The sequence below is a fragment of the Eupeodes corollae genome, chromosome 2 (assembly GCF_945859685.1).
Source record: "Eupeodes corollae chromosome 2, idEupCoro1.1, whole genome shotgun sequence".
NCBI classification, from domain to species: Eukaryota; Metazoa; Arthropoda; class Insecta; order Diptera; family Syrphidae; genus Eupeodes; species Eupeodes corollae.
This window is the reverse complement of record NC_079148.1, coordinates 112,156,894-112,183,758: the sequence shown is the minus strand read 5'-3', so window position 1 is coordinate 112,183,758 and position 26,865 is coordinate 112,156,894. Positions and strand designations below refer to the sequence as shown.

General features: G+C 36.6%; 4 protein-coding genes across 12 annotated transcripts in view; 2 read left to right on the top strand and 2 right to left on the bottom strand.

The window, feature by feature from the left end:
- The window catches only part of LOC129945740 (dynein heavy chain, cytoplasmic), a 35,376-nt gene extending 28,704 nt beyond the window's left edge, over window positions 1-6,672 (bottom strand). For 8 of the 9 annotated variants that reach the window (XM_056055623.1, XM_056055622.1, XM_056055626.1 and 5 more), the window contains exons 1-3: window positions 6,294-6,672; window positions 302-1,717; window positions 38-237 (exon numbers count right to left, since the gene is read on the bottom strand). In XM_056055623.1, coding sequence (XP_055911598.1) covers window positions 38-237; window positions 302-1,717; window positions 6,294-6,537 — 1,860 coding nt within the window. In that variant the 5' untranslated portion in view covers window positions 6,538-6,672. The remainder of the gene's footprint in view (window positions 1-37; window positions 238-301; window positions 1,718-6,293) is intronic. The other variant, XM_056055624.1, reaches the window with a different exon arrangement.
- A 4,769-nt stretch (window positions 6,673-11,441) lies between these two features.
- LOC129947402 (leucine--tRNA ligase, mitochondrial) lies at window positions 11,442-14,545 on the top strand. The gene is made up of 7 exons (XM_056057942.1): window positions 11,442-11,631; window positions 11,695-12,150; window positions 12,209-13,297; window positions 13,356-13,560; window positions 13,624-13,865; window positions 13,930-14,163; window positions 14,243-14,545. The coding sequence occupies exons 1-7, from the start codon at window positions 11,536-11,538 to the stop codon at window positions 14,486-14,488; spliced, it is 2,568 nt and encodes an 855-aa protein (XP_055913917.1). The 5' UTR covers window positions 11,442-11,535; the 3' UTR covers window positions 14,489-14,545.
- Window positions 14,546-16,838: 2,293 nt separating this feature from the next.
- Window positions 16,839-19,626, top strand: LOC129946671 (protein mitoshell-like). The gene is made up of 7 exons (XM_056056932.1): window positions 16,839-16,947; window positions 17,104-17,250; window positions 17,322-17,672; window positions 17,738-17,798; window positions 17,854-18,883; window positions 18,934-19,077; window positions 19,140-19,626. Exons 1-7 carry the CDS (start codon window positions 16,920-16,922, stop codon window positions 19,287-19,289), a joined length of 1,911 nt encoding a protein of 636 aa, XP_055912907.1. The 5' UTR covers window positions 16,839-16,919; the 3' UTR covers window positions 19,290-19,626.
- Window positions 19,627-22,829: 3,203 nt separating this feature from the next.
- LOC129947728 (ras guanine nucleotide exchange factor V) lies at window positions 22,830-26,865 on the bottom strand. The gene has a single exon (XM_056058392.1). The coding sequence runs from the start codon at window positions 26,548-26,550 to the stop codon at window positions 22,906-22,908; it is 3,645 nt and encodes a 1,214-aa protein (XP_055914367.1). The 5' UTR covers window positions 26,551-26,865; the 3' UTR covers window positions 22,830-22,905.

The following is a 26,865-nucleotide window of genomic DNA, read 5'->3' as shown; positions in this document are numbered from 1 at the left end:
TTTCCCACCCAAATTCAACAAAGTCACAAGCTTGTACCTTGAATTTCTCATGCAAAGCTTCAATGTCGTCCTTTACACGCTGTATCAACTGGGTCTGGTATTCTCGTATGGCCCCACGGATGTGTGGTCGGACAAACAGGGCGTTGAAACGAGAAAAGATCCGGAACATCTCATTTGCATTCTTTGCCGTTCCCAGTTGATCACGAAGATGAGCGGTGATTCTAGTTTCCACACGATCTTAAAAACAAAACAAAAACAATCCTAAGTTAAGGATTTTGGGGTTTTCTAAACAATCCCTTACCAATTCTTTCTTTATAACGTTTGACTGCAGCTTCCCAAGCCTCAGAACCTTCCTTGGTAATGTCCAAGCAATCAACTTCCTTAACATTCTCATAGGCCAAATTAACCTCTTCGATTGCATTAGCATCGGCTGCCTCCAAGCTGTAGGAAGTTTTAACCTCCGGTTGAGCATCAATTGGAGCGGAACTTTGTTGTTGCTTGGTTGGGCGCAACACACGCAAAATAACAGTCCTCAATTGTTCATGCTGACGACGGAAATCTCGCATCTGTTCCATTCGAGCTTGCAGCTTCTTATGGGCTGGGGAAACACGCCAAACCATTTTCAAGTGCTCGTCACGCTTCTTCTTCACAATATCACGCAACAGACCCTGCAGCTTGTCGTATTCATCGTCCCAACACTTGAAGATTTCAAAACATTGATTCATAACCCGCTCGAACTCATCGAAGGGAATATGCATCAGACGCCGTGTTCCGAGTACCTTCAGAAGTTGTTGACTCAAATCGCGGGATATAGCTTCGATCAATTTCAAGCACCGTTGAATTGGATACTTGGTGTTGCGAACCTTACGCAGATGCGAGAATATCTGCTGCACAGCTGGACGAATTTTCTCCAACTCGGTGGCAGACAGGAGATCGTTGATTGGAAAATCCTTCATAAGGGGGTTGTAATCAGCGACCATGGCCAAGGCCTGCTTAAGTCCCGTATCGGTATCAAAGGACACCGTCGCATGGAATCTTTTACCATGCTTCAGGATGTCCAAAGTCAAAGCAACCTCTGGAGATTCCCGCTTCTCTTGAATCCTATAAAGAGCCCTTTCCAAATTCAGCCAGAAAGATATCTCCTGCAAAGCTGTTCCCGACGACGGATCTCTGTCTAACTTAGTGACTTTTTTAATCTCCTTAATCCAACGATTTACGCCGTTCTGCAGCTGATTGAGGAATGTAGAGTCATCGACTTTGTCGCCGAAATCAGCAACTTTAGCCTTGCGATTCTCCTCGGCACATTTTCGAATAACAGAAGCTACAGATCCGTGAGCGGCGAGTGTTATCTCTGGTATGTCGATGTTCTGCTGCAAATGCAACAATCCCATTTCCAGTTCGGCCAGTTTCTTTTCCACGGATGGTGCCATTTTGTCACCATCACGATCAGCACGTCCCGATTCTTTGACATAACTTTTGAAAAATGGAGCCAAAGACTTGCTGATGAAGGCATGAAGAGTTTCATATGGGGAGCCTTCCGAGAAGTTTATCAATCGCAGTTGCGAATGAATGGATTTGTCCGCTTCGATGACTGTACCACGCTTAATACAAGCCAACGATGCCATTCGGCTGTTACTAAAGTGGACATCGTTGCTAATGTAATAAGTAACAGACTCCTTCTCCTCTTCACCCTCAGCAGGTTGTTCATTTTCATCTTCTAGGTAAAAAAAGGGAAAGTTTTTTATTATTAGATTTCTATTCAATTCAAAGTTTGTTATTTTTTAGCATGAATAATATTTGAATTCTAGAAAGAGCAACGTCTACACGGAGGGCCATCTAGTGGTTTCTCATAGAATCAAGTGTCACTTTTGACACTGAAAACTGTTTCCCGATTGAAATCTTAACAAAATTATTATAGATCCGTGGAACAACGCTTTACGTGTGAACAGCGTTGGAAAATACTGAAAACTCATTTCCAAAGTAAATGTTCTCCAAAAAAAAGTTTTGGCCAAAATGAAGCACCCACCCCGAGATTGATATTCGCAACAGTCACTTTGGTCGTGTGGACCGCTTTGCAGATGCGATTTGATTCTTTTTAACAACTCAAACACTTAAGGCAAATACCATCCAAAGAATCCTTCAGCTAAAGTCAAAGCCATCGACAAAGTTTTAAATAATTTAAGTATTTAAGTGGCAAAATCCCACCGAATCTAATTATTTTTTAAATTCGAAAATCCGATTCAATTCAAGACTGAATTTCCCTGCAAATCTTGTTTCCCTCAGAATTGGCTCCTGTATTCATCAAAAAAATGTTCCTCGGACAAAAATTCAATGCAATCAAAGCTCAATTTCCTTGGAAAAGTTTTGAGCGTCATTTAAGTGCCAAAGTTTAAGACGGGAAAACATTCTATACAAAATTTTAAATCACGATAGTAGCAAATTAACCTAAAACTAATGGGAATAGGTTTTTTTTAATTATAAAAATTATAAAGAGATAATTTTTTTCCTGAATTTTCGTAAGTCTATAACAAATAACCTCAAATACTTGTTGTAAACTATTTAAAGGGAACGGTAGGAGAACATCAGACATGGGCTTAACCATGCTTTTTAAAACAGATGTCATTTGTAAAAAAACATGGCGAGACCTTCATGACTGATATTCTGCTACCGTTACCAATTATTATAACAATGAAATTATTGTTTACGAACGAAGAAGGACACGTTAAAGCTGGTATACAAATTTACTGGTTTGGGATTTCAAGGGGAAGGACTTGGAACACAATTGATCAAAATGTTCGTATAGTTAACGTAAAGAGAAAATCAATACAAAAGCATTAAAATTAGAATTTATTATTTTTATTGAAGTTTGTAACAAATAAGTATATTACAAAGTTTTTAGTAAATAACATGCGATAGTTAAACTTATAAAGAAGGTAGGTAGGGCGTATAGTTTCCAATTTTCTAATAATATTTATTATGTTGTATTATAAATACTTTTAATTTTAATTTAATAAAGTGACGCACAATATTTGTGCTTAACCTATCTTTCGATAACACCAATAGGTTCGACGGTTTTCCTACACGTGAATAAATATATAGCTGCCATGAGGAAAATATGGATTTTCGATATCTAAACCACAAATGGACATTGTTCGCCCTTGAGGATTATTTATTGACATGGCAAAAACTAAACGAATTAGAAACTGTGACCTTCTGAAGGGTATGGTACAATTAGACGGTATCATTGGAATACGTGGCAACAGGACCACTTTTCCTTTACACTTTCCTGTTAAAGTGGTTGCCCGGTGATCTTTTTGATGACCAAACGTGTACCGTTGCATAATTGAGGTGGATTCAAATTACGCAGGAGAATAATAGGTACACATATTCTTTAAACGAATATTATTTTGTGGCATTCCAGATACATGTATTTAGTGAATTCAATTAAAAATGTACACTATCATTTTCATTAACAACAGTATCGATTGATTTAAAAGACATCAGATCGCCTGGTAACAACTATTGTATCTGTAAGTTATTTCGTCAACATCAACATTTTTGGCTGTTCGATGACCGAACCAGTTATGATTCGAGTAATTACTCTGTATGTCCAGAACTCTCTAGATACTCTGTATCAAATCATTGTTTTCCTGATGATGCAGAAATTGTGTGGCAGTTTAATGCATTGCGTATTTGGTTGTAATATATTCACTTTAATTGCTAACACCCAAAATTGAAAAAGTAAAACTCAAACATACACTTTGGCCTCAGCAAGATGTGAACATGTGGTATGATGGTTATGCTATTAAATTGTAGCTTATATGAAACTTTTGGAAGCTTGACATAGTGCCATCTATATAACAATTACTTAATGTTGTCGTTTGCTTGAATCTTTTGAGACTATCAAATAATAGACAACAAATTTGCAATAAAATAATATTGCGTGAGATGTAAGCTATCTTTCGAGTTGAAACAAAATGCACACGGTGTACACATTTGATTTAAATCGGTAAATTAGTTTAGGAGTCCATCGCGGACAAACATCGTGACACGTAATTTCCTCCAACCTCCAACATTTTTCATTAAAAAAAAAATTGTTTAGAAAATCAATCAGCAAAATTCTTTCTTTAGTTTTATAAATTTTGTTTTGATATTGCATTTATAATCACTGCAACTTAGACCTCAGAACTAAATTCCAAACTATTTTCTTATTTCAAGGCAAGGAAGTGTTAACATTTAATTGCGTAGCCTTTATTTTTTTTAACGGCTGTATATCTTCTGGGCTTCATAGATAAAAAGGTATTAACAACCGTTTTTGGAATGTCATTCGACTAATTTTGAATTCCAGCGAATAGGTCACTTTTGTGCTGGAAAATGTTGCTTCCAATTCTTCTCTTTACAATTTCCCACAGGTCCTTTATTGGGTTTATGTCTGGGGATTGGGCTCTTCATGGTAAAACCTCAATCTTCTTTTCTGCAATCCGCTTTGTAGTCAACTTCGATTTGTGTTTGGGATCATTATCGTGTTGGAACGTCTATTTTCCAATGGGCATAAGGCAGAATTGAGTTACAAAGGATGCCTACATAGCCTTTAGACTTTATTATGCCCTCCACTTGTCGAATTAGCCCGATTGCTTGGCCAGAGAAGCAGCCCAAGACCAAATTGAACCACCACCATGTTTCAACGTCCCTTTAGTGTATTTTGGATTTAGCCTCTCACCTCTCGGCCTGTTGACATGTTTTTTTCCACCCGATACTCGCATATTGAACGATGATTCGTCAGAAAACAAGACCGTGTCCCATTTTTGGGGACTCCAATTGAGATGAGTTTTAGCAAAAGCCAAACGATATTTTTTTTAAATGGCTCTTTTGCTCTCTGAAAACCACGCAATCCGGTGGGGTTTCTTCGGAAAAAAATTGTTACTTTTGAATCATATTTTGCTGTGGTGTTTCGAGGCCTTCCTTCTGTATGAACAAATAGTTAATTTGTGAAAAAAAAAAATCTTCTTTTTTTTTCAATTTAAAAACAATTTATCCTTAAAAAACCTCTTTATCTATCAAAGTCCCGCGTAGAACTAACTAAACAAATCATGCTACACGCATTAATTTACCAACCTCAAAATAAATTAGATTAACTTTTATCCAAAATAAGACGAAAAGAGAAATGGCCACTAGTTGCAAATGTTTTGCACAGCTGAAAATCATTATTGATTTTGTAAAAACAGTGCATTTGTAGAATTTGCTTGTGGTTCAGTGCTTTAAGATTATGAACAGTAAGGTGACACCTAAAATAGTCTAGAGCAATAAAAATAATTTGATTCGAACAACTTTAATATACACGAATGTTCGTTTTGGCGGTAATAGTTGAAAAAGTTTTGCACTTCTGTATATAATAATGATGATTATTTTCAATTATAATGTCCACCCATGCTAAGCTGGGACGAGCCGCTAGACGTTGATCTCAATCATATTATTACATTTTCAATAAAAACTTGTATGTTTGCCTTATTATTCAATGAGTGCACTAGTAGCATGGGAAAAGACCTACAAATAGCAGAAAACATTAACTCTGTGCTACATTCATCTTCTTTGAAGTAAACCTTCAATTATGTAAATATTATGTAAACAATTTATGCCGGCACCTGTTTAATTGTATTTATTTCTTTTGCTAAAATAACACGCATGATCAATAATTATTCTGTTTTTATCACTTGTTCACAACAAAGGTCATTTTCAATGTAAATATAAACAAACCCAGCTGTAATTGTTTTGTTTATGCCGGTGACGACTCTTTCATACCGGCTGGCCGGGTAGAGATAGTGAAGGAGACATCAACCCCAGAAAAAGCCGGCGAAAGATGGAAAACAAAACAAACCAAAATATGACGTCGTATTTTCCAGTAGTTTTAACAGAAATGCATTTCAAAAGAAAACGTCAAAAACCAATGTGCCGCTTGTCAAAACGGTGTATCATCGGATGACATCATCAGAAAGGCAAGTAGCAAATAAGTATAGAGAAAAGTGTAAAATGGAGCCCAATGCGAATTTTCTAATTAGAAATTTTATTCTAAAAATGTTCTCTTCTTTCCCCACTCAAAAGTTTGCTACTTTTTCAAATTTAAATGAAAATTTCAGCCATTCCCAATAAGGAAAAAAAATTAAAATGCAAAAAGATTGAAATTTCCTAACAGAAGGGTTCTTCTTTCGGGAGAAATCGATTTTTGTAGTCGGCCATCTTGGGCGTGTTGCAAGGTGAAAAGTTATTTTCTGCAAATTTTTAAATCCATTTTTTACCTTTTAAGCAATTCCTTTGGATGTACAATGCCTGCACCTGGGGATCACTAAGGAATTTCTTAATACAATCCTGGTTATTGGTGTCTTCTAGAGCCAAATTCAATGCTGGTGGAACCACATCTTCTTCAGGCAATAGAATGGTCACAGCTTTGCGGATGTAATTGGCGAAAGCACCATAATCGACAATTGTTACACTCACGGTGTCCACGACGGGAGCTTCTGAGTTCTCTAGGGAATCTCCCATTATCGTTTTTTCACTATAATTGTTCTTATTCACACTTTGTTAGTTTTTTTTTTATTTGAATTTATTGATTTTTTGAACACAATTTAATAATTTTTGTTCTGTTCTGAATTCACAGACGACACGTCTACTCTCTGCGAAATTTGAATTCAGAATGACGAGAACAAAAAGAAATTCCGAAAATGAATGCATCGAAATGTCAGGTTAGTGATGTGCGCTCCAAAGAAGCTATAATCGATTTAGTACAATATTAGATTTTAGTGAAAAAACTATCGATTTCTTGTTTTTGGGTCTTGTTTGATTTGTTTTTAGTTGTGTTAATCCAAATGATTACAATTACAACTTTTTCGACCTTTTCGGATAAAATTGTACACAAATCGGTCTGAAATTACGTTCAAAATAAACGTTCTACAAAATTGAGGTGTGAAACTATTGCATACAAAATTCGTTCTTTGCTGGCGGAGCTAGATTAGTTGCTTTTCAGTAGATACGCAGATAACCATATAAAATATTTCGATTGATTTGCTTTAAAATTTTGATTTTCCGTAAAATACTCCCATTTTTTGTTTTTCTTTTTTTTTTATAATTAGCGAACACTATAGATAGAGATAGAGCGTTGCAAGGCGTTCCACATTCGTGTCCATATTCTCTGTACTTCATAGTACGGCCGAAGTTGGGCTCAAGGATAAACGGACGGGCATTCCTAGAAGCGCAGGTATTACGGTTAAATTGTTAAAGAGGAGGAATGAAACTGGCTATTTCAAATCACTAGAGCATAGTCCGTTAAAATAACGGTAAAAAAGGGTGAGGCAAGAAACCTTGTGTCGATGTTCGAGTGACGTAAACGAGTTGATGATGTTAATGTCAGCTCATTTTAAAAGCTCTTTTTTGAATACTGTCTTAGAAGCTTAAATAAGTTAGGACGTATATAGGTTTTGTAGATTGTAGCCAGATCAGACGGAGAGACAAATTTTTTTGCAACGTCTCGAAAAAACTAGACATCTTGCGGCATTTTTGGCAACATTATGTATTCGCTCCACAAAAGGTGGTTGCTGATGTACATTCCGAGGATGTCAAGATTTTCTGTTTCGTTGATGCAAGTGCTACTCATAGATAGTGGCAAAGAATGTTTATCTAGCTTTAACGATAGAAGAGAGCATTGCGTTTTCGAAGCATTCAATTCCACACGATTGACTGTATTGGCTGAAACACATACACGCTTCAGCTTAGTCTCCATTACGTTAGGCCCGCTTCGAGGTTGCTTTGAATGACATTTCTATTATTTCATCCCTCCAAAGAGCAAATATTTTGTTTGTTGACATTTTTTTCCTGCTGATGAGCTGTCAGACAAAGCAAATGTTCAGAAAATTGAAATAGAGCTTCCGTTTGGAGTCACATTACATTCTTTTCCTTACGATTGTCAAACAAAACGTGAGGTCGAAGCTACATTGTGATAGCATGCATTGAATTCCTAGAACTGAACTCGTAAACGTCAGGCGAAGCCGAAGCTGAAGCGTGTATGTGATTCAGCCATATAGGTCGCAATATAATGAGCTAAACATATTTTGCTGTTGCACATACGAAGAGGATAGTTGTGAGTCTGGAAACGAATATGAAAAGCTAAGAGTGCTATCGTCAGCGAAACAATGTATTGGATTAGAAGTAGCAGACAGGAGATCATTTATAAAAATGATGAAGAGGGTCGGAGTCAAAATGCACACCAGCATTTATTTTATGGGTTTCAGACTTGAATCCGTTCAAAACAACTTGTATTGAACGGTTCAAAAGAAAATTTCTAATCCAAAGAAGAAGAGATTGGTCGATACCGAAGGCACACATTTTCGATAAGAGAGCAAGATGCCAGACTTTATCAAATGCCTTTGAAATATCAAGTGCAATAATCTTACTTTCTCCAAAACGATGTAAAGATTTGTTCCACTGTTCGTTGAGATAAACCATGAGATCACCTAGGACCTATTGCTACGAAAGCCGTATTGCCGGTCATTAAGAAGCTTCCGTTCCTCAAAATATTTCTTAAGCTGATAATTAATCAGCGTTTCCATGACCTTAGAAAGAAGGGACGTTAGTGGTATCGGTCGGTAATTTGTGGGAGAAGAAGATTCGCCTTATTTGCGATTGCCTGAACAAATGCAGTTTTCCCACGAATCGGAACGAGTCCAGAAGAAAAGGAAAGATGGAAAAGCTTACGCATTGGTTTTGCTAGCGTGGAAGAACACCTCTTTAGAATAATATCGGAGATACCATCTGGGCCAGCGGATTTATGAATGTAAAGATCTTTAAGAGCTCTCGCAACAGTTCGAGTACGAAAAAAGATTGGTCCCATTGAATCATTCACGCGTTCAAAAACTGGGGAGTCATGAATTTTCGGGAACTGCCTTGCAAATAAGTTGGCTTTATCAATAACGTAAAGGAGAGTCATTGTCAACAAGCGTAGGCATCTAAGAAGAGAAAGAATTCTTCATATTTTTTACAAATGTATTTTTCGGCGTAATTTTTGGTCATGTACAAATTTGGTCCTTCTCCGGTTTTTCTCAGTTGGGTTGGCTTTAAAACACCGGCAGCTCACCTCTTTCTCCTTGATAACCTCTTTGGAGTTCGAATCGAACCATGATTTAACCTTGGGTTTAATACTTTTAACCCTATTAGGGATAAACATTTCCATTCCCAAATGAATCATACTAGAAATCATATCTGCACTACGTTGCTACCGAGGAAGCATAGCGACCAGTTAAATATACTGAAGAAATTATTGACACCGTCCCAGTTGGCTTTCTCGTACTGCCAAACGGTTCTCTTTGGAGTTTTTTTTTAACTGGATTTGTTTGACACGAGAAATTACCAGATATGACACTGTGGTCCAATGTGCTTAGAGGCGTCAATACACTGATTGTGTACTTATCAGAATCAGAAGTGAGAAACTAATCAAGTGTATTTTCTGCTCGGCTATTAACGTCTGATATACGCGTAGGCTCATCGACAAGCTGAGTAAGATGGTTTAACTCTGCACACATTCCATCGGGCGTTGTCTTTCCCGAATGGCGAAGCCACGAAGAAATGTGCACATTCAAATCGCCCGTAATAACGATTTCAGTGTGAGGATACAGGGAGACAATTCTTTGTATGGAGTCAACAAATTCCTGAGAAGTTGAAACTCTTTCTAGGTTTGGGCTCCGATAAAGAAAACAATAGAGGTACTTATTCACAGAAAGTTTTAACCACATAAAATTAAAAAGGGAGTTGGTACAATAGCCTTATTGTGGTAAAGTTAATATGCAACATCATTCCTAATATATATGGCGAGAGATGGTGTGAGAAGAATAATGGCACCTAGCAATACCCATGAATAAAAAATTCAGCAGTATCGGAATCTACACCTACTTTAACTTTACAGGAAAAGTTTCCTTAACGGCTGCCCAGCTTTTCCTATGTAGTTTATTTCCATCAGATTATTATAGATTTTATATGTAGCGTTTTTTGTCATTTTTTGCTACTAACCAATTATTAATTTCACCATTAATAAAAATGCAAAATTAATTATAAATATAGTGAAAATTTTCAGTTACAGTCACTTAAGTACTTTGGTTCGTCGCGTTGTGAAGCAAATTTTAAAAAATGAAATAGAAAAGAATGATTACATCAATGACCTACTAATAGCCAACTTCGCATTAGTTCAGCTGAGATATGGAGACACCATTTGAATTTAATTTTTGTATTTTGTTTATTTTGTCAAACTTTATAAAAATAGATCTTAGTTTCTTCGAAAAAATAGAAGCAAGAGATGGCGTTATTAAATGAATTATTATTTTTTTCCCAAGCCTATAAAAGGGCAAGAATAACTAAAGAGGAATATGAATATTCATACATATTTAGTATGCCAATGTATTAGATCTATTTATTGGAATTAACTTTAATTATTTTTTACTTAGACTGTTTTTTTTTTTAATATATTTGACATATCTTTTTTACTTAGTATAATTAAACACTAATGGAATGTTTGATAATTTATTCACCAGAAAAAAATGAGCATCATACAAATGAAATGTAAGCCAAATAATTTCAAAGTCAAAGTTTTCTTGGTTCTCAAAATAAACATGGGTAATGTCAAGAATCGTAATCAGGTGTAACTTACAACTGAGAATATTGCTCAAGACCGTAATCATAGAGGAATTATATTACACTGCTATTACACATAAAGAATTAAAATCTGGTAACAAGAAAACTAAAGAACTCGATAATCAGAAACAACGAATACGATAATGAAATGCGAAAAATCATCTGCAATGTCCATTCAGAGGCTATGTTTATAAGTTACCGCTATAAGGTCTCGGAATAGCCAACAAGAACTGTTAACAAATCTCTCCCTATTCATTGGTACGCTTTTTGGGGCTGGTGGTATGTATTAACTGTACTCAAGGTACATGATGGTTAGTATCATCAAGCTTTAATTAATGATTTGTTTGGCAACAAGGCAGTACGGCAAATAATACACTCGTTATCTTTCAAAAAAGTTTATATATATTTTTTTAAATATAAATTTAGGCTTTTTTACTTCTTCCCAATAAAGATATTTTTTTGGGGTTCAAATAACAGTTATATCATAAATCAGTTTGAAAAGAATAGTACTGAAAAAAAATATTTGATTTGAATTTGATGAAAACATTAACTACACATATTAAATCTAAAATTTTCCCTACGATAGCGCTCTTTATCGATAAATTTCGAAAACACATCTCTACGTTATCCAGTTGTACTAGAGGTCTGCTCATCTCAAACTGCTAGAACATCGAAAATGCATTATGTTTACGTACAGTATGAACTAAAAATGCAAAACATCTGTTGATCAAAGAAAAATACGCAACTGCGAAAAGTGACATTTACTTGACAGTGACACTGACCACCGACTAGTTTTTTAATTTCGAAATGTGCTGCTCATTAACTGATTTCAATTTCAATAAATTCTTTAAATATTAATTAAATAAAATGCAAATCCTCTTAAAATATACACAAACAAGTAAATTACGTGTCTCTCTTTCGACAATATATCGTCTAGTCTCACAAAGTTGCACTGGTTTCGATGTACGTTCTTACGAAAAAAGAAAACGCTGAAAGAACTTGGTCTGAATTTAATTTGTTTTTCAGGTGGATCAACTCACAAACTCGGTAAAACGTGACATAGAATCACATTGGCGTCAGAAGCTTAGTTCTGGTCAGTTCAATAAGAATGCTCCCTCGAATAAGTTTTATGTCCTATCGATGTTCCCCTATCCATCGGGAAATCTTCATATGGGTCATGTTCGAGTGTATGCCATAAGTGACACGGTTGCACGGTTTCATCGTATGAATGGGAAAAATGTCTTTCATCCCATTGGGTGGGATGCATTTGGTCTTCCCGCTGAAAACGCTGCCATTCAAAGGGGAATTGAACCTGCCTCATGGACAAATCAAAATATTACACAAATGCGGGATCAACTTCAAAAACTTGGTTGTTCCTTTGACTGGAACCACGAATTATCGACTTGCTGTCCGGACTACTACAAATGGACACAGAAACTGTTTCTGATGCTTCACGAACAGGGTCTGGCTTACCAGAATGAGGTAATGTATGAAAATCGATGTCTCATCTTTCCCATTTAAAAAACTTCTTTCCTTACAGGCTCTGGTCAACTGGGATCCAGTTGATAAAACTGTCCTTGCAGATGAACAAGTCGACGCGAATGGTTGTTCATGGCGATCTGGAGCAAAAGTCGAGAAAAAACTCCTCAAACAGTGGTTTATCCGAACCACAAAGTTTGCCAAGGAGCTGCTAGAAGGTTTGAATGATCCAACGTTGCAGGATTGGCGGGATATAATCAATCTACAGCGCCATTGGATTGGCGAATGCGATGGTTATGCATTTCAATTGGGTCCGCTTCGCGTTTGGACGCAATCTCCTGAGCATTTAATGGATCCCAATGCCTATCTCATACTCAAGACTACGCACTATTTGAAAAAATCCCCAAATCCTCCTGAATTCGTAAAGAATCCCTTCACTGGGGAGTCAATTCCTATTGTCTACAGTGATGATGCTGAATTTGCCCCCAAGTGTGATGTCTTCCTCGCTGCCCCTAGTTTTATGGAATCCGAAAAAGATATTTTCACGGAACTAAATGTAAAGCTCGATGTTTCCAAAGATGTGGCTTCCAAAGCGTGTCGGAATTCAATTCTGGAAAAAGCGAAAAAGCTTCAAATCGGTGGGTATAAGGTGAGTTCAAAACTACAAGACTGGCTTATCTCCCGGCAGAGATACTGGGGCACTCCGATTCCAATAATTCACTGCCCTGAATGTGGACCAGTGGCAGTGCCAGAGAAAGATCTCCCGATTCAGCTTCCTGCCGAGAAGACGAAAGAAATGCTCAGAGTGGATTGTCCCAAGTGTGGACATTGTGATGCCCATAGGGAGTCTGACACAATGGACACGTTTGTTGATAGCTCCTGGTACTATCTGCGCTATCTGGATGCAAACAATCCAGATCGAATCTTTGACAAAGATCTGATAAGCAAATGTATGCCTGTTGATTTGTACATTGGAGGCAAAGAACACGCAGTCTTGCATTTGTACTATGCCAGATTTATGAATCATTTCCTTCACTCTCAAGGACTAGTTCCCTGTTCGGAGCCATTCAGTCGACTGCTAGTGCAGGGTATGGTCATGGGACGATCGTTCCGGTTGAAGGGAAGCGGAAAGTATCTAACAGAGGATCAGGTAAGTTCTTAAAGCAATTTGATAGTAGATTGTGAATTCAATAAGACTTGCTCATCAGGTTGACATAGTTGATGCGAAGAAAAACAAAGCCATCACGAAGGATACCAAAGAAGCCGTCGTTATGTCATGGGAGAAGATGTCCAAATCCAAGTTCAATGGAGTCGATCCATCGGATATGATCAACGAATATGGCACTGATACCACAAGACTGATAATTCTGGCGGATGTGGCACCAACGTCTCATAGAAACTGGTCAACTACAAGTAAAAATGAATTCACTTATATATTCCTGAAATTATTCCTGTAATTCGCTTCAATTTTTCTAGCTTTTCCTGGAATCCTAAATTGGCAGAAAAGACTTTGGCTAACAATCGACACGTTTCACAAGCTGCGACAGGAGCCACCCAGTCCCGAGTTTAACCCAACTGATGAAAAATTCATCCAAGAGGATTCAGTGCTCTTCGATGCTCGAAATTATTATGTAGCTGGTGCCACCTTCAACTACAGACACACTCATCAGCTGAGTGTCGCCATATCCAAAATGCAGGGACTCACAAACTCCATAAGAGTAAGTGCTAGATTTTAATTTTGGTTTCAAAAGGCTTTGACTTAAATTTGGTCGGTCCTTGTAGCGGGCTTCAAAAGATGTGATAAAGTATGGAAAGCATTTCGAACGCGCCCTAGCCACTCAGATTATAATGCTGGCACCTATGGCTCCACATTTTGCATCCGAACTATGGTCAAAACTTATCTCAACACCGAATCGATTGAACGAGAAATTAGAAGACATTCAGTGGGACAAAGATGTTCTCGAACAGAGATGGCCCGATGTAGATAGTGAATATCAATTAGACTTAACTATAAAGGTAGGATTTGTTCTTTTTCTTTCGATTACCATGATTCGTTTATGTTTAAAAATTTGCGTTTTCTTTTTTCTTTTTAAAGGTTAATGGTTTTGAAAATGCTGTGATTAAAATTCGACGCAGCAATATCGACAGAATCACGCACAGTGATGCCATGGACATTGCATTCAATACAAATTCGGTGACTTCTTATTTAACAGACAAAAAGATTCGAACCACGAATTTTGTGTTGTACCCTGGCATTGAAGCGATATTGAATATTTATGTAGATAAAGCAACACAAACTAAGGAAGAGGGAACAGCCGATATAAAAGCAAAGAAGGATTAGTTAAGAAAAAAATGTAGTGATGTTGTTTTTAATAAAAAAGTATAGTTAATAAAATTACCTGAATGTTTTTTCTCGGATTTGAAGATTTTACAGAGTTAAGGCAGAAATACCTCTTGTAGGTAGAGGCATCCCGATAAGAACATATAGATTATAGAGAGCGAACGGCTGCTCAAATCTAACATGCTTGCCCTTTTCTGCAATTCACCGGGATACATTTTTCTTTAATTTTTACTGAACTTCATTCTACTTAATATTAATTCGAATTGAATCCTCATGCACCTTGTTAATGCGGATGAAAAGATGAAAAGATTGAAGCAATAAGATGAATCCTATATTCTAGTATTTTTTTAAAAACGAAACAATGCAAGTTAAGTTTATTTAATTTAAAGTTTTATTTAATTTATAAATCCATTTTAATTGTTTTAATGATGAAATTTCATTTTCCTGAACAGCTGACTGCCAAAAGCCCAAAAAAATCCGTTTCGTTTTAATAGGCAAGTTCAGGCAACATAAGGGACTTCATTTTTTGAAGTGTCATGAATTTCAAATTCAGAACTTTACTTCACAAACCTCTACTTTAAGTACAAAAGTACCAAACAAATTATTGTCCACAAAAACTCCTCAAGCAAGCTACAAGTCCATCACGATTTGTATTTTGTATTCCAAAGAAATACTAGCTATTTCTTTTCCAAATTGACAAGGAACCCTTTTACAGAAAGTATTAAATGAAGTTGTGCAGAAAATAAATAAATCATAGAGTAATAAAGTTCAGCTTTCAGTTGAAGGAAAAAATATGATCAACTGTCATTTTGATAGAAATAGACTTGACTTAATATTTAGGGAGATTTTTCTTGACTAATTTTCCAGATAACTTTCCAATAAAGTTTCCTTAATTGGAAGGATATTTTTTGGCAGCTTTTGTCGTCGACCTTATGTCGTCTGAACCTGCCCAATGTTGCTTTGTATATATATTTGAATAGTACTATCATGACACAACAAATTTTGTTGCGGAAGGCGGCCTATGGGGGCGCTGCCTGTACGAAAATTAAGTGTGGAATCTAAGAGCGACTGGAAATATAATAATATTGAAATAAATAAATAAAATAAATTACTCAAATGTTAACAAAAATCAGTCGTTGCCAACGTTACCTGAGATTTTTTTTATTCATACCTATCAATGTATAGAATGTATGTATGCATATACATGCAATACATTTAATTGTATGTGTTTTAGATTTGTTAGCAGAAAATTGTATTCATTTGATTTTAGATTTTCTAGGCAAAATTCCACTCACCCAAGGGAATATCATTTTTTTAATGAATCAAACTTTATTAATACAAACGGCAAAACTTTTAACCCCTCAGCAGACTAAAGCGATACGCTGTGAAGAAAGCGATTAAAAATGGATAGAATTTGTTTGGTGTTTTTTCTTCCAGATCAATTAAAAAGGGGCATGTTCAGACAAATTAGAGACTTCATTTGCAGTCAACTGCATTCTCTGAACGTACATTTGGACCAATGCAACCAGTTAGTTTTTCAACTGTCATAATCTTCAAACTTGGAACTTTACTTCACTAACCTCTACCTTCAATTCATTGTACAAAAACTATCAAAAACAAAACATGAATTTCAAATTCAGAACTTTACTTCACAAACCTCTACTTTAAGTACAAAAGTACCAAACAAATTATTGTCCACAAAAACTCCTCAAGCAAGCTACAAGTCCATCACGATTTGTATTTTGTATTCCAAAGAAATACTAGCTATTTCTTTTCCAAATTGACAAGGAACCCTTTAACACAAAAGATTTAATGAAATTGTGCAGAAAATAAATATTTCATGGAGAAATAAAGTTCAGCTGTCAGTTGAATTAAAAAACATCATCAATTGTCATTGTGACATAAGTTCAATTGACTTAATAGTTAGGGAGATTGTTCTTGACTAACTTTCCAGTCAACTTTCCAATAAAGTTGGCTCAATTGAAAGTCAATTTTTTGACAGCTGGCCAATCAGATACTAGAAACTTGCCTCACTTTCAAGTCCCTTACGTCGCCCAAACCTGCCAGTAATTTCCTATAGTATTGAAACTTCAAAAGCAATCAGTAAATCAAGGTTTTAAAAAGTCAAAACGGAATTTGGCAACCCTGCCGAAGCAAATAATTTCAAATTTCCAATAGCCATTTCCTTTTCCTTTTTAACAAAAAAAAAGTATATAGGTACCTTCCCAGTTCCCACATTATGTATAAATAAATATTTTGAACATCTCTAATGCAATTCTCAGTAGGCGTTGCATTTTCTGTCTAAAGAAAGTCCACTTTTCAATGCTTTCTTTTTCATAGTTTTAGTTTATTTTCCTTTTGGAAACGTAAATACATTCCCACCTACCTATTTATTTTTTCCTTAAAGCACGTTCTTAAATTTTATAAGATTATGAATGATATTAAAGATCAACCCCGTCGTAAGTTTTATTTAAAACAAATTCCTACTCTATCATTTTAAAAATACTACTTTGTATTTCTCATAGATTGTAGTAGCACTTGTTTTTAAAACAAACAACAAAAACATTCATGATATTTTAAAATTTTCCTTTTTTTGTTTTGTTTTCTGTTAAAAGCTCGCAAAATCCTTGGAATGAACAGTAAACTCTCCGCAGCAGCCAGTTGTCCTTCTAAATCTGATTTAAATTATTCCGAAAATCGTGATAAAATTTTTCAGGTTACTTCTATGGATCGTGTGCGTTTTCCAAGCGTGAATAGTCAGGGTAGGTTTTTGAAAAAAGTTATGTAAAAAGAAGAACCAACATTCAACTATATGTACTGCGACTTCCTTTAGAATTGCCTTCGATTTGGCCATACGCAGCTTTTCTATCGCCAATATTGCCAGCGCCAAATATGGCTCTGCAATATGCACTCGCTCCAAACGTTCAATATGCAGCCTTACCATTTATTACTCAAGCCATTGCCAATGGACCAACTGTTGGGGCAAATGGTGGTAACCATCCTCAACAACAACAACAGCAACAACAGAATATAGGCACTAGAGACCCTGGAAAAATGACTATTCAAATTGGAGTGCAATGCGTCAATCAGAACAATCCGATTAACATCAATGCAATGAATGACATGACGGCCTGTACAGGGAAGATAAATCTTCAAGTGGATCCATCAGAGTCTGGAGTTAAGGGTGAGCAATTAATTCACAAGGAACCATAATTGAGTCTATGGCAAACAAATTTAATTAATTTTTAGAAGATTTCAATTTGCGAAGTTCTCCTTCAGCTCCAATGCGAAATCCTAACAAAGATTCGAGGTTTGTTGCTCAACTGATAAGAAATTCAAAAATCATTTACTATCACTTAATTTAGAATCATCAAAGAAAATTCATCGATTCTTGGCGGCGGAGGAGGAGGAGGAGACCCAACTGATGTAGTTATAAACACATTTGAAATATTGAAGTCACTTGCTCTCTCGGGCAGCGAAACCGCAGAGAAACTCGCCTACACCCACCGCAATCGTCCATGTTTCAAAAAGATCGACAGTCTGTGTGCCCGTTTGAAACAAGATCTAGTCCGCCCCGATGGTGTTCTACCGAATATCAATTCCCAAGGAATCGCTTGGGCTGTGAAGGATTTTATATTTGTATTCACTCGAGTTATGAATGCATGGATCATAATCAAGGGCTACGTGTACAATACCCCCGAGGGTTTGAATAAAGTCCGATCGGCGTTAAGTCCAGAATTTGTTCGCAGTTTTACAGCATGGCAGGAGACAACTGTTAGTTTTATGGATAATCTTATTCAGTCTTTCATTAACTTGGATAATTTGGTGCAATCTCAAAAGAATGTCTACCAAAAAGCAAACAACTCAACTCCTATGAAGGCAAGTAATGATGATTCATTCGATTACTCCAGCTCCTCTGTGGATGAGTTTTTGGGATTGAATAAGGAACCAACAGCAACACAAAACACAAATTACATGTACACCATGGTTGAGGATTCGGATCTAACTCAACGGGAAAACGCTGTAAATGGGACGTACTTTAAGACTGGGACTTACAACTTCATCAAACGAGAGTCATTGGGCTCAACTGAAAGTCTTACCCCGACGACAACGGGTATAGAACAACTTTTCGATGAAAACTTCGCTAAGACTTTGTCCAATATTTCGTCTGTCTATGATTTGTTGCCTTCGTTGAAGGCTCAGAATGATGAGAAACTTAGTTGTGATATTCAAGTGTTGGAGAACAAATTATCTCTCTTCTCGAATGACTTTGATCCGAATGTGGAGAAACCCTTGGGCAAGGATCTGGTGAACAAGTTGAATGTTCTCATCGAGCGCTTGATGAAAATGAAGAATGGAAATATCTTTTTTAAGATACAATTCTGTCAGAATTATGTAAAGTGGTGTTCATTGTTTTTATCTCATTCTAATTCGTCTTTTTTTAGTTCCCAGATTTCATAGCACAATGTCCCGAGTTCATGGACATGCGTGAGATCATTTTGAAATGCCAAACAGGAGCTTATGGACATATCTTTGAGGTTGTTCATGATATACGACTTATTATTTATCAGACCAAAGACTATTTGAAGGTAGAATAACTCTTGTTTTGAGTGTAAGTTAACTTAATTAAATTTTGATGACATCCTTGTAGAAAAATCTCAATGGAAAACTGGTTGAAGCCATAAATATGTTCGAAGAGGAAGTTGAAATGATCTTTGCCCAAGAACCATTTGAAAATTATAATTTTGATCATATCAAGGGAGCCCCCAATGAAATTTTATACAACAGTGGAAAGTATTGAAAAAGTTAAAAATCCTATAAATGTTTATTTACTCCTACAAAATGATCTCTCAGTGGATATAAATAATAAGTTTTATTATGTTGTATATTTGTGCAATCAGTCTAATATCAATAATTTTTATATACATACATAATTTTTCAATAATAGTTTTTTAAGGTTTGCTTTAAAAATTCCAAAAAAGAAAATATTAAATATATGAATTAATTGTTCTTTCGTATTTTATACAAAACAAAAATATCTTACCCCAAAATGTGTCTTGAAAATGAATTTTATATCTTTAATATACAAACAATCATATATCTATTTATTATTGAGTGTTAACAAAAACAAGAAAACGAATGTAATTTGTGTATTTTTGTTTGATATCTTTGGAAAATAAAAGAAATACATTTAATAAGATGTGCAAAATATTATTATTTTTGGAAATAAAACTAGAAGCAAGAAACGACATGCTTTTACCTCGTTTTTGTCGGTTTGTTAAATGTAAAATAGAAAAAGGAATCGAGATGATTTTTGAATTTTGTTAAAAAAAACGAATTCTCGGAATTTTAAAATTGTAGACGATTAGGTTAGTTCGATTTGAAATTTCCGATTTTGCATATTAAGGTCCGTTTTGTTCACTTTGATTGTATGTCACTCTCTTGTAGAGAAAGAGCAAGTGTTTGTTTGATTTAGAATTGAAATCGCTACATTTTCTTTGATGAAATTCACACTGGATAATTTTGAGGCGAGTCACTTTGATTTGATAATTAAAAAGAGCCGGGAAAGTAAGACATATATCCGACAAATTAAGGAGTCAGTTATATGATTGATTTCAATCGGAAACAATTGATTGAATAATAGGCTTTTCACACCAAGTCCAAAACCCGGTTTTCGCGAAATTATCGGTTTTGGCAGAAAACCTACATCGAAAACTCAAGTTTTCCCATACATTTTTGGTAAGCATTAAGTTTTATATAAAACCTGTCGAAAACTAGTAGCAATTCAAAGTTGAACTAAAGAAAAAAACCTTTCTAAACATTCAGCGCTCAAATTAATGTAAACAAAACAGCTGATGGCTGCGGCCAAAACAAATATTTCATTTCGAAATACATTTGGTCGTGGTAAGTAATATTATTTATACAATATCCTTTCACTTTTTGTAGTTGCCAGTTAGAAAAATTAATGTTTTTCGAATCATTTTAAAATGGGGCAAATATTTTAAACCATGCTTATAATAGTGCGAACATTTTTTGTTTAGTTTTCTTTTAGGAATAAATAATATAAAAAGAATGACTTATACAAGGTACACTAACTTCAGAAATTTCTTAAGAAAATTCAAATGTTATTAACTTTCCATAGGAAATTATTGTAACTGGTCCGATTTGTCGAATTGAACATTTTGACATTTTTCGACGCTTCAAGGTCTCTTGTGTCTAACTAAAAAAAAAAATTTAGAGATGTCTGTGTGCGTGTGTAAACGTACGTCCGTGCTACCATAAGTCCGCAAATTCTGGGACTTTTTATCGTCCATAGCTCAAGAACCAAGTAGGATATTGACTTCAAATACATTTTGTTATACAGATAGTAATGCAGAATCATCAAACTAATTAAGTGCGTGATTTTTTTACCATAGCAATTCAAAAAATACAAATTTAAAAAAATACCTATGTACATCGAATTTGTTTTGTGCAAAATTCAAAATGTGGTAACGAAGCATTATATCAAAACTTAAATTTGAAAATGTTGCTTTTAAATGTTGAGATTTCACAAAAATAGAAAATCCAAACTCAAATGAATACAATTTTCTGAAAACAAATCTAAAACACATACAATAAAATGTATTGTATATGCATACCTTCTATACATTGATAGGCATGAATAAAAAAATCTGAGGTAACGTTGGCAACGACTGATTTTTTAAAATTTTATTTATTTGTTTCAATATTTGTATGCTTCCAGTGGCTCTTTATTTTCGTACAGGCAGCGCCCCATGGTCCGCGTTCTGTAAAATTTTGTGTTGCATGATAGTACTATTCAAATAAATATACAAAGAATTTTGTTTGGCTTTTGGCAGTCAGCTGTTCAGTAAAATGAAATTTCATCATTAAAAAATCAAAACGGATTTATAAATTAAATACAACTTTTAAATGAATTGTTTCTTTTTGAAAAAAAAAAATACTTGAATATAGGATTCATCTTATTGCATTAATCTTTTGCTAGAAATAAATCTGTAAGCTGTAACATGTTCAAAAACTAAAAACAAAAATTTTACTGATAGCTATAACCGGGCCCTAAGGCTCCAGTTATAACTATAACTATATAAACCGAAACATTTTTACTGATAGAAATCTGTCATTGGAATTATGTGAAATTGGAACACAAATCAGTGGAACGATTCGTTTAATTTTGAATATAAAATTATCAGCTGTTCAGGAAATGAATTTCCGTTCGGAAAATAGAGTAATACATTTTTAGAGAAAAATAAATGCGCAGCAATACTTTTTTCCCATACAAAATTCTTTGTGTGATTTCCGATCGATCAGTGTATAATTTGTATTTCTAATCAAAGGGAAACACCATCAAATATCGATTCGAAAATTTTTCCGAATCGAATTCAATGATAGCTATAACTGGCGCCCTACAAACAGTCACTGTTTGGTGCGCTCTTTGGTCCGGAGGGGTGATTGGACCTTTCGTCTTCGAAAACGACGACGAAACGACTGTTACCGTCAATTCGGAGCGTGGTGGTCATATGATAACCGACTTGTTTTTTTTTTTAATAAATCACAACTTGAGCGAATATGGCTATATTGCAAGAGACATTTCCTGGCCGCGTAATTTCTCGTCTCGGAAATATCAACTGGCCGACAAGATCATGCGATTTGACAATGCTGGACATTTTTTTGTGGGGCTACGCACTTTTTTCAGCACTACTGTTCAGCACTTGAAAACCAACATTCGTCAAGTTACGGCTGAGATATCGCCAATATGTGTTAAAAAGTGGTCGAAAACTATCTGAAAAGTTTCGATGCTTGCAACAGTTCGCGTGGTGGTCATTTCAATGATGTAGTGTTGCACACATAATATCAACGTTCAAACATTATTATAAAAAAGAAATATCATGAAAGAAATCTTTTTATATGTGATTTATTTTACGTTTACTCTTGAAACTGCAAAATGGATAACCAAGTTCAATATGAAATCTTAAAAAATTCTAGTATTCGTGTGTCAGAAACTATCGATGAAGAGGTAAATGATATTGCATGACCCTTTCGAAAAAGGTATTTTTTACGTTGGAATCCATATATTAAACTTCAAACTCCTAAAGGTACATCCGTATGTACACATGTACCTTCCTCTTCTAATTGCGTCCCATAAAACTTAAGTAAGTATGTTTAACTTATGAACAACTTTCATGTAGGTTATGATAAACAATGCAAAATACTGACTGATTTAACAGAAATGAATTCAGATGCGTCTAAGGAGTTTTCAAAAGTCTCTAAAGGCAAACTAAATCAAAACAACATTTTTTTTTTCAATTATGCTACCAAATATTCAAATTTTATTTCGAACTTTCTTTTCTACACACCCTCTTTTTTATTAACGAACACAATCCGCTTTGCAATTATTTTTTTCACTTATTCATAATCTCCGCCATCAAATTTTTCAAATAAACATCCAGTTGTGAATAATCCAACAAAGTGTTTCTAACAATGTCCAACAATAAACTAGGCCACAATTCCTCCAACGCATTCAGTTTTTCCACAGCATTGCACGTATTCTCAATCATTAGAGAAAAGTGCATACGGCCACGTTCCCTGGTCGTGCTATTCTCAAAGTCTCCACTCGGTGGTTTCTTCCATTGTAAGGCCTCTTTTCCCACAACCACCTTCAACGCATTGTCGGCTTTTAGTAACCATTCTTTGGGCGTCAACTTGCTCGACGAGCAATTCTCCTCGAGTCTGAGGCGTCCCAGTAAGGGCTGCAACATCCCATCTGGCATCGACCACAACACCAAATCCGATAGGCCAACATACAACTGCTGTGCAGCGCTAACCTCGTCCTCGTTCACTTCTTGTCCGTTGATGGTCTTTAAGCCCCAATGCGACAATCGATAGATAGCATAAAGACGCCATTCCTTGGCGCAAATGGGGTTGCCTTCCGAATCAATGGTCAGGGAAGTGATGCCTTGCAGTTCGGCCATTGCGTTCAATTGGCCCAAGCAAGAGATATTCGTTTCGCGGAAAACAAAGTGCTCCGCGTGCGGAAACCGAGCTTTGACCCTTCCGAGCACCGCTGTTATGCTATTGAAGTTAATGTAGCTAAAATTTAGGGTGTGCACATCACCGGCTTTCTGAGCGCTCCATTGCTTGTCAATAAAACGTAATGCTCCCGTTCCGTACACATTCAGATAACGACCGCATATCTCTATCAAGTAATCGCCTCCCTGTTCGCGTTCTCGCTCCACTGCCTGCTTAGCGTTGGTAGTTCCTGTTGTAGAAGTTGAAGAAGCTATATTGGTAGCAGAAGTTGTTGTCGATGTTTTACTTCCGCCGGCATTGGAGGAGGTTCCATTGTTGCAGGACGATGTTACGCCACTGCCGTTGTTATTCAAAGAAGAACCACTGCCATTACCTGATCCGGAGGCTGCAACTACATTATTTGCTGTCGAGTTGTTGTGAATTAGTTGTGCAGGTGTCCGATTGGCGGCAGAAACGGTGACGGTTGTAGCAGGCTTTGTTGTTTGGGATCTCATTAGACTTCCATTCATGTAGCGTTTTGTTGTGACATTTGGATTCGCTGTAGTGCCAGAATTATTGTTGACATGAACCGCTAGGTTCATCGAAGGGTTTTTATGTTGCTGTGATTTAGATGTTGCTACTGCTGCTCCTAAGGTAGAGGCTGCTGTGGTTCCCAACGATAACGGCGCTGATGATTTATCTGTGTTTAGTACGCTGCTGCCATTATTAACAGTCGATTGCAAAGGAATCAATACAGAAGGATCTTGAATGGTGGTGGGTGATGAATCCACTACTATTTTCATTGTGGGTTCCATTGGGTGTTCAACCGTTTCTTCGTGCTCAGTAGGCTTATTCTCTTCCTCGTTTTCCTTGTTCATTATTACAGTATTAGTTTCCTTTGAGTTATAATACTCGTTCTCTCGTTGACGTTTTCCCTTGGAACGTGTTGACAAGTCACGATCTTCATTGTCCGAGCTAAAATAGCTCGAAGATGAGTCGACGTTTGGTCCCAAACTGGAAGCAGATGAGTGTGTTTTTTCCGATGGCTCATTCGATCCGAAGGGATTTTGCTTTTGACCTTGAATAGGTGGGAGTTTTACAGCTTCCTGTTGGATTTCCACAGCCACAACCGCAGCAGTGGAAACAGTCTCTTGAGGTGGAGGAATTAAAACTGGAACGGTATTTGCTATTGATGTCAAATTCTTATGAAGGGTCTGCTGTGAACGAAGCAGTTCCCAGTTAGTTCGAGCATTTGAAATCACCTCCTCTCTTCGAATACTGCTAAAAACATCTGACGACAGATTGGAATAGTTGCTGTCAGAGAGTTCCTTGTTTCGGCGCCAGGCCATGGCTGCGCGACGTACCTGCTCGGTTATTGGCATTTGGCTTAGCATTTGCAGCTTAGGCAAATAACTCACCAGAAACGAGACACAATCTCCAGCCAGCGATACCGGATTGTTCTCGATGGTGACTTCGAGAAGGTTTATGGCTTTGGCTATAGATGACATGTCCTCGACCTTGTGCAAATCGTTGTGGCACAGCCATAGGCGTTCAAGGCTGGTCAAGTGATTGAACCCGTTTACTCGTTTTATCTTGTTACGCTTCAAATTCAACTCGCGAAGGTTCATTAAGCCCATGAAGTCGTTCTGGTTTATGTGCCTGATTTGATTACCGGCCAGATTCAAGGATTTCAGCTCTTGGAGGCAGTTTATCTTGTTTCCGATGGATGTTATTCTATTGCCATGCAAATCAAGGACTCGCAGGGTATTCTTCAAAGAAGCCAGACCCGTCATATCGTTGATGCGGTTCTTACCCAAAAGCAAAACCGTAAGATTGGTCAGTCCATCCAGGTTAGAGATTTTCTCTATTTGGTTGTCATAGAGGTCGAGAAAGACCAAGTTCTGGAATATTTCACCATACGAAGTTAGCAACTGGTTGTTTTTTACATTGAGGATATCTACGGGGCTCTCGCAAGGGCTCACATCGAGTGAACCTGGTGACTGTCGGACAGTGCTGTCCACAGCTCGTGCCACCGAACATTTGGAATGAAGGTTTTTCCTCAAGCTCGACAGATGCTTAGAGTAGTTTGAGATGAAGCTCTTCGACTTCTTCATAGTGTTTATTGTGTTCGAAGAAGTATTCAGAATTATGGAGTTTTTGATGAGCAAGCGATTGGATCTCATGCCTTCATTTCCTTGCGACGACGGGCTGAACCTGGTCGGATGGAGAGGATTTGAGTTTAAAGGAACGGCATTGACCAGTGGCGATGAAGATCTCTTGCTTATTGAGTTGCGAGGATTATTTGATAATTTGGCCTTTGGGATGTTGTTATTAATGTTAGCGTTAGTATCTTTGTCCAGCTTTCCACTTGCACCTTCATCATCAGGCTGCTGGCCTTGCTGTTGCTTATCTACACTACTTCCGCCTTGCTGTGGAATATGAAAAACATTTATTAGATTATGCTGCAACGAGAGTAACCTGAGATTTAGCTCGTTCTCGAAGATGGGAATAGCTCCCAATCCACGACGGTCGTAGTTGATGCGATCCGGGAGTTTCTCTTGCTCCTTAGGACTCCGTACAATTCGACACACTCCATTCGGTTGCTGGGTAACAACAGTTGCTGCCACCGATTGATTAACCAAAGACGATGATGAACCCGATGATTTAGATCTTTGCCTTTGGAATGATGTGACTTCTTTACCTCGTGCTTTTAAAGCTTCAGCATTTGGTCCGTTCAAACGATGATGGTTTTGTTGATTTGTGAGCTTCTTAAAGTAACTAGAACTAAGAGTGCTGTAAGATCTGTGTATTGGTCGGCGGAGTCTCGCATTGAGACTAGGAACAAATGGTTCGATTTTCAGCAGTGACGTCTGAGGTATGTAGGAGGACTTGGTTAGTTTATTGTTGTTACTAGAGTTATTGTTGCTGTTGCTGTTGTTGCTATTATTGTTGGCTAAAGTTGTGCAATGGCTAGTTGTGGTATTTTCACAGTTTGTTCTTCCAAGGGCTGATTTACCACGCAGCTTCGAAATAGACATTTACGTGAATCGGTCATTAAAGCTGATGATGGTTTCATAACACCCTTGACATTATTCTACACTTGAACTTATTGGTAGTTTGGAGTGGGGTGAAAACAAAGACACATAAGTTGTGTCCCTTAATTCACTTATTTATCAAATTTAACTAAAAAGGTTCAAACAAGAGTTAGTTGGTCGATCTAAAGACAACAGGAAAAGAATTTCCTAACCCAGAGTCTTACATTTTCTTTAACTTTAAATTAATTTTATTGGTTTGTTTATTGAGGCTATATGCGCCGTTGCTATAGTCATCGTGCAACGTTTGAGTTGTTTTCT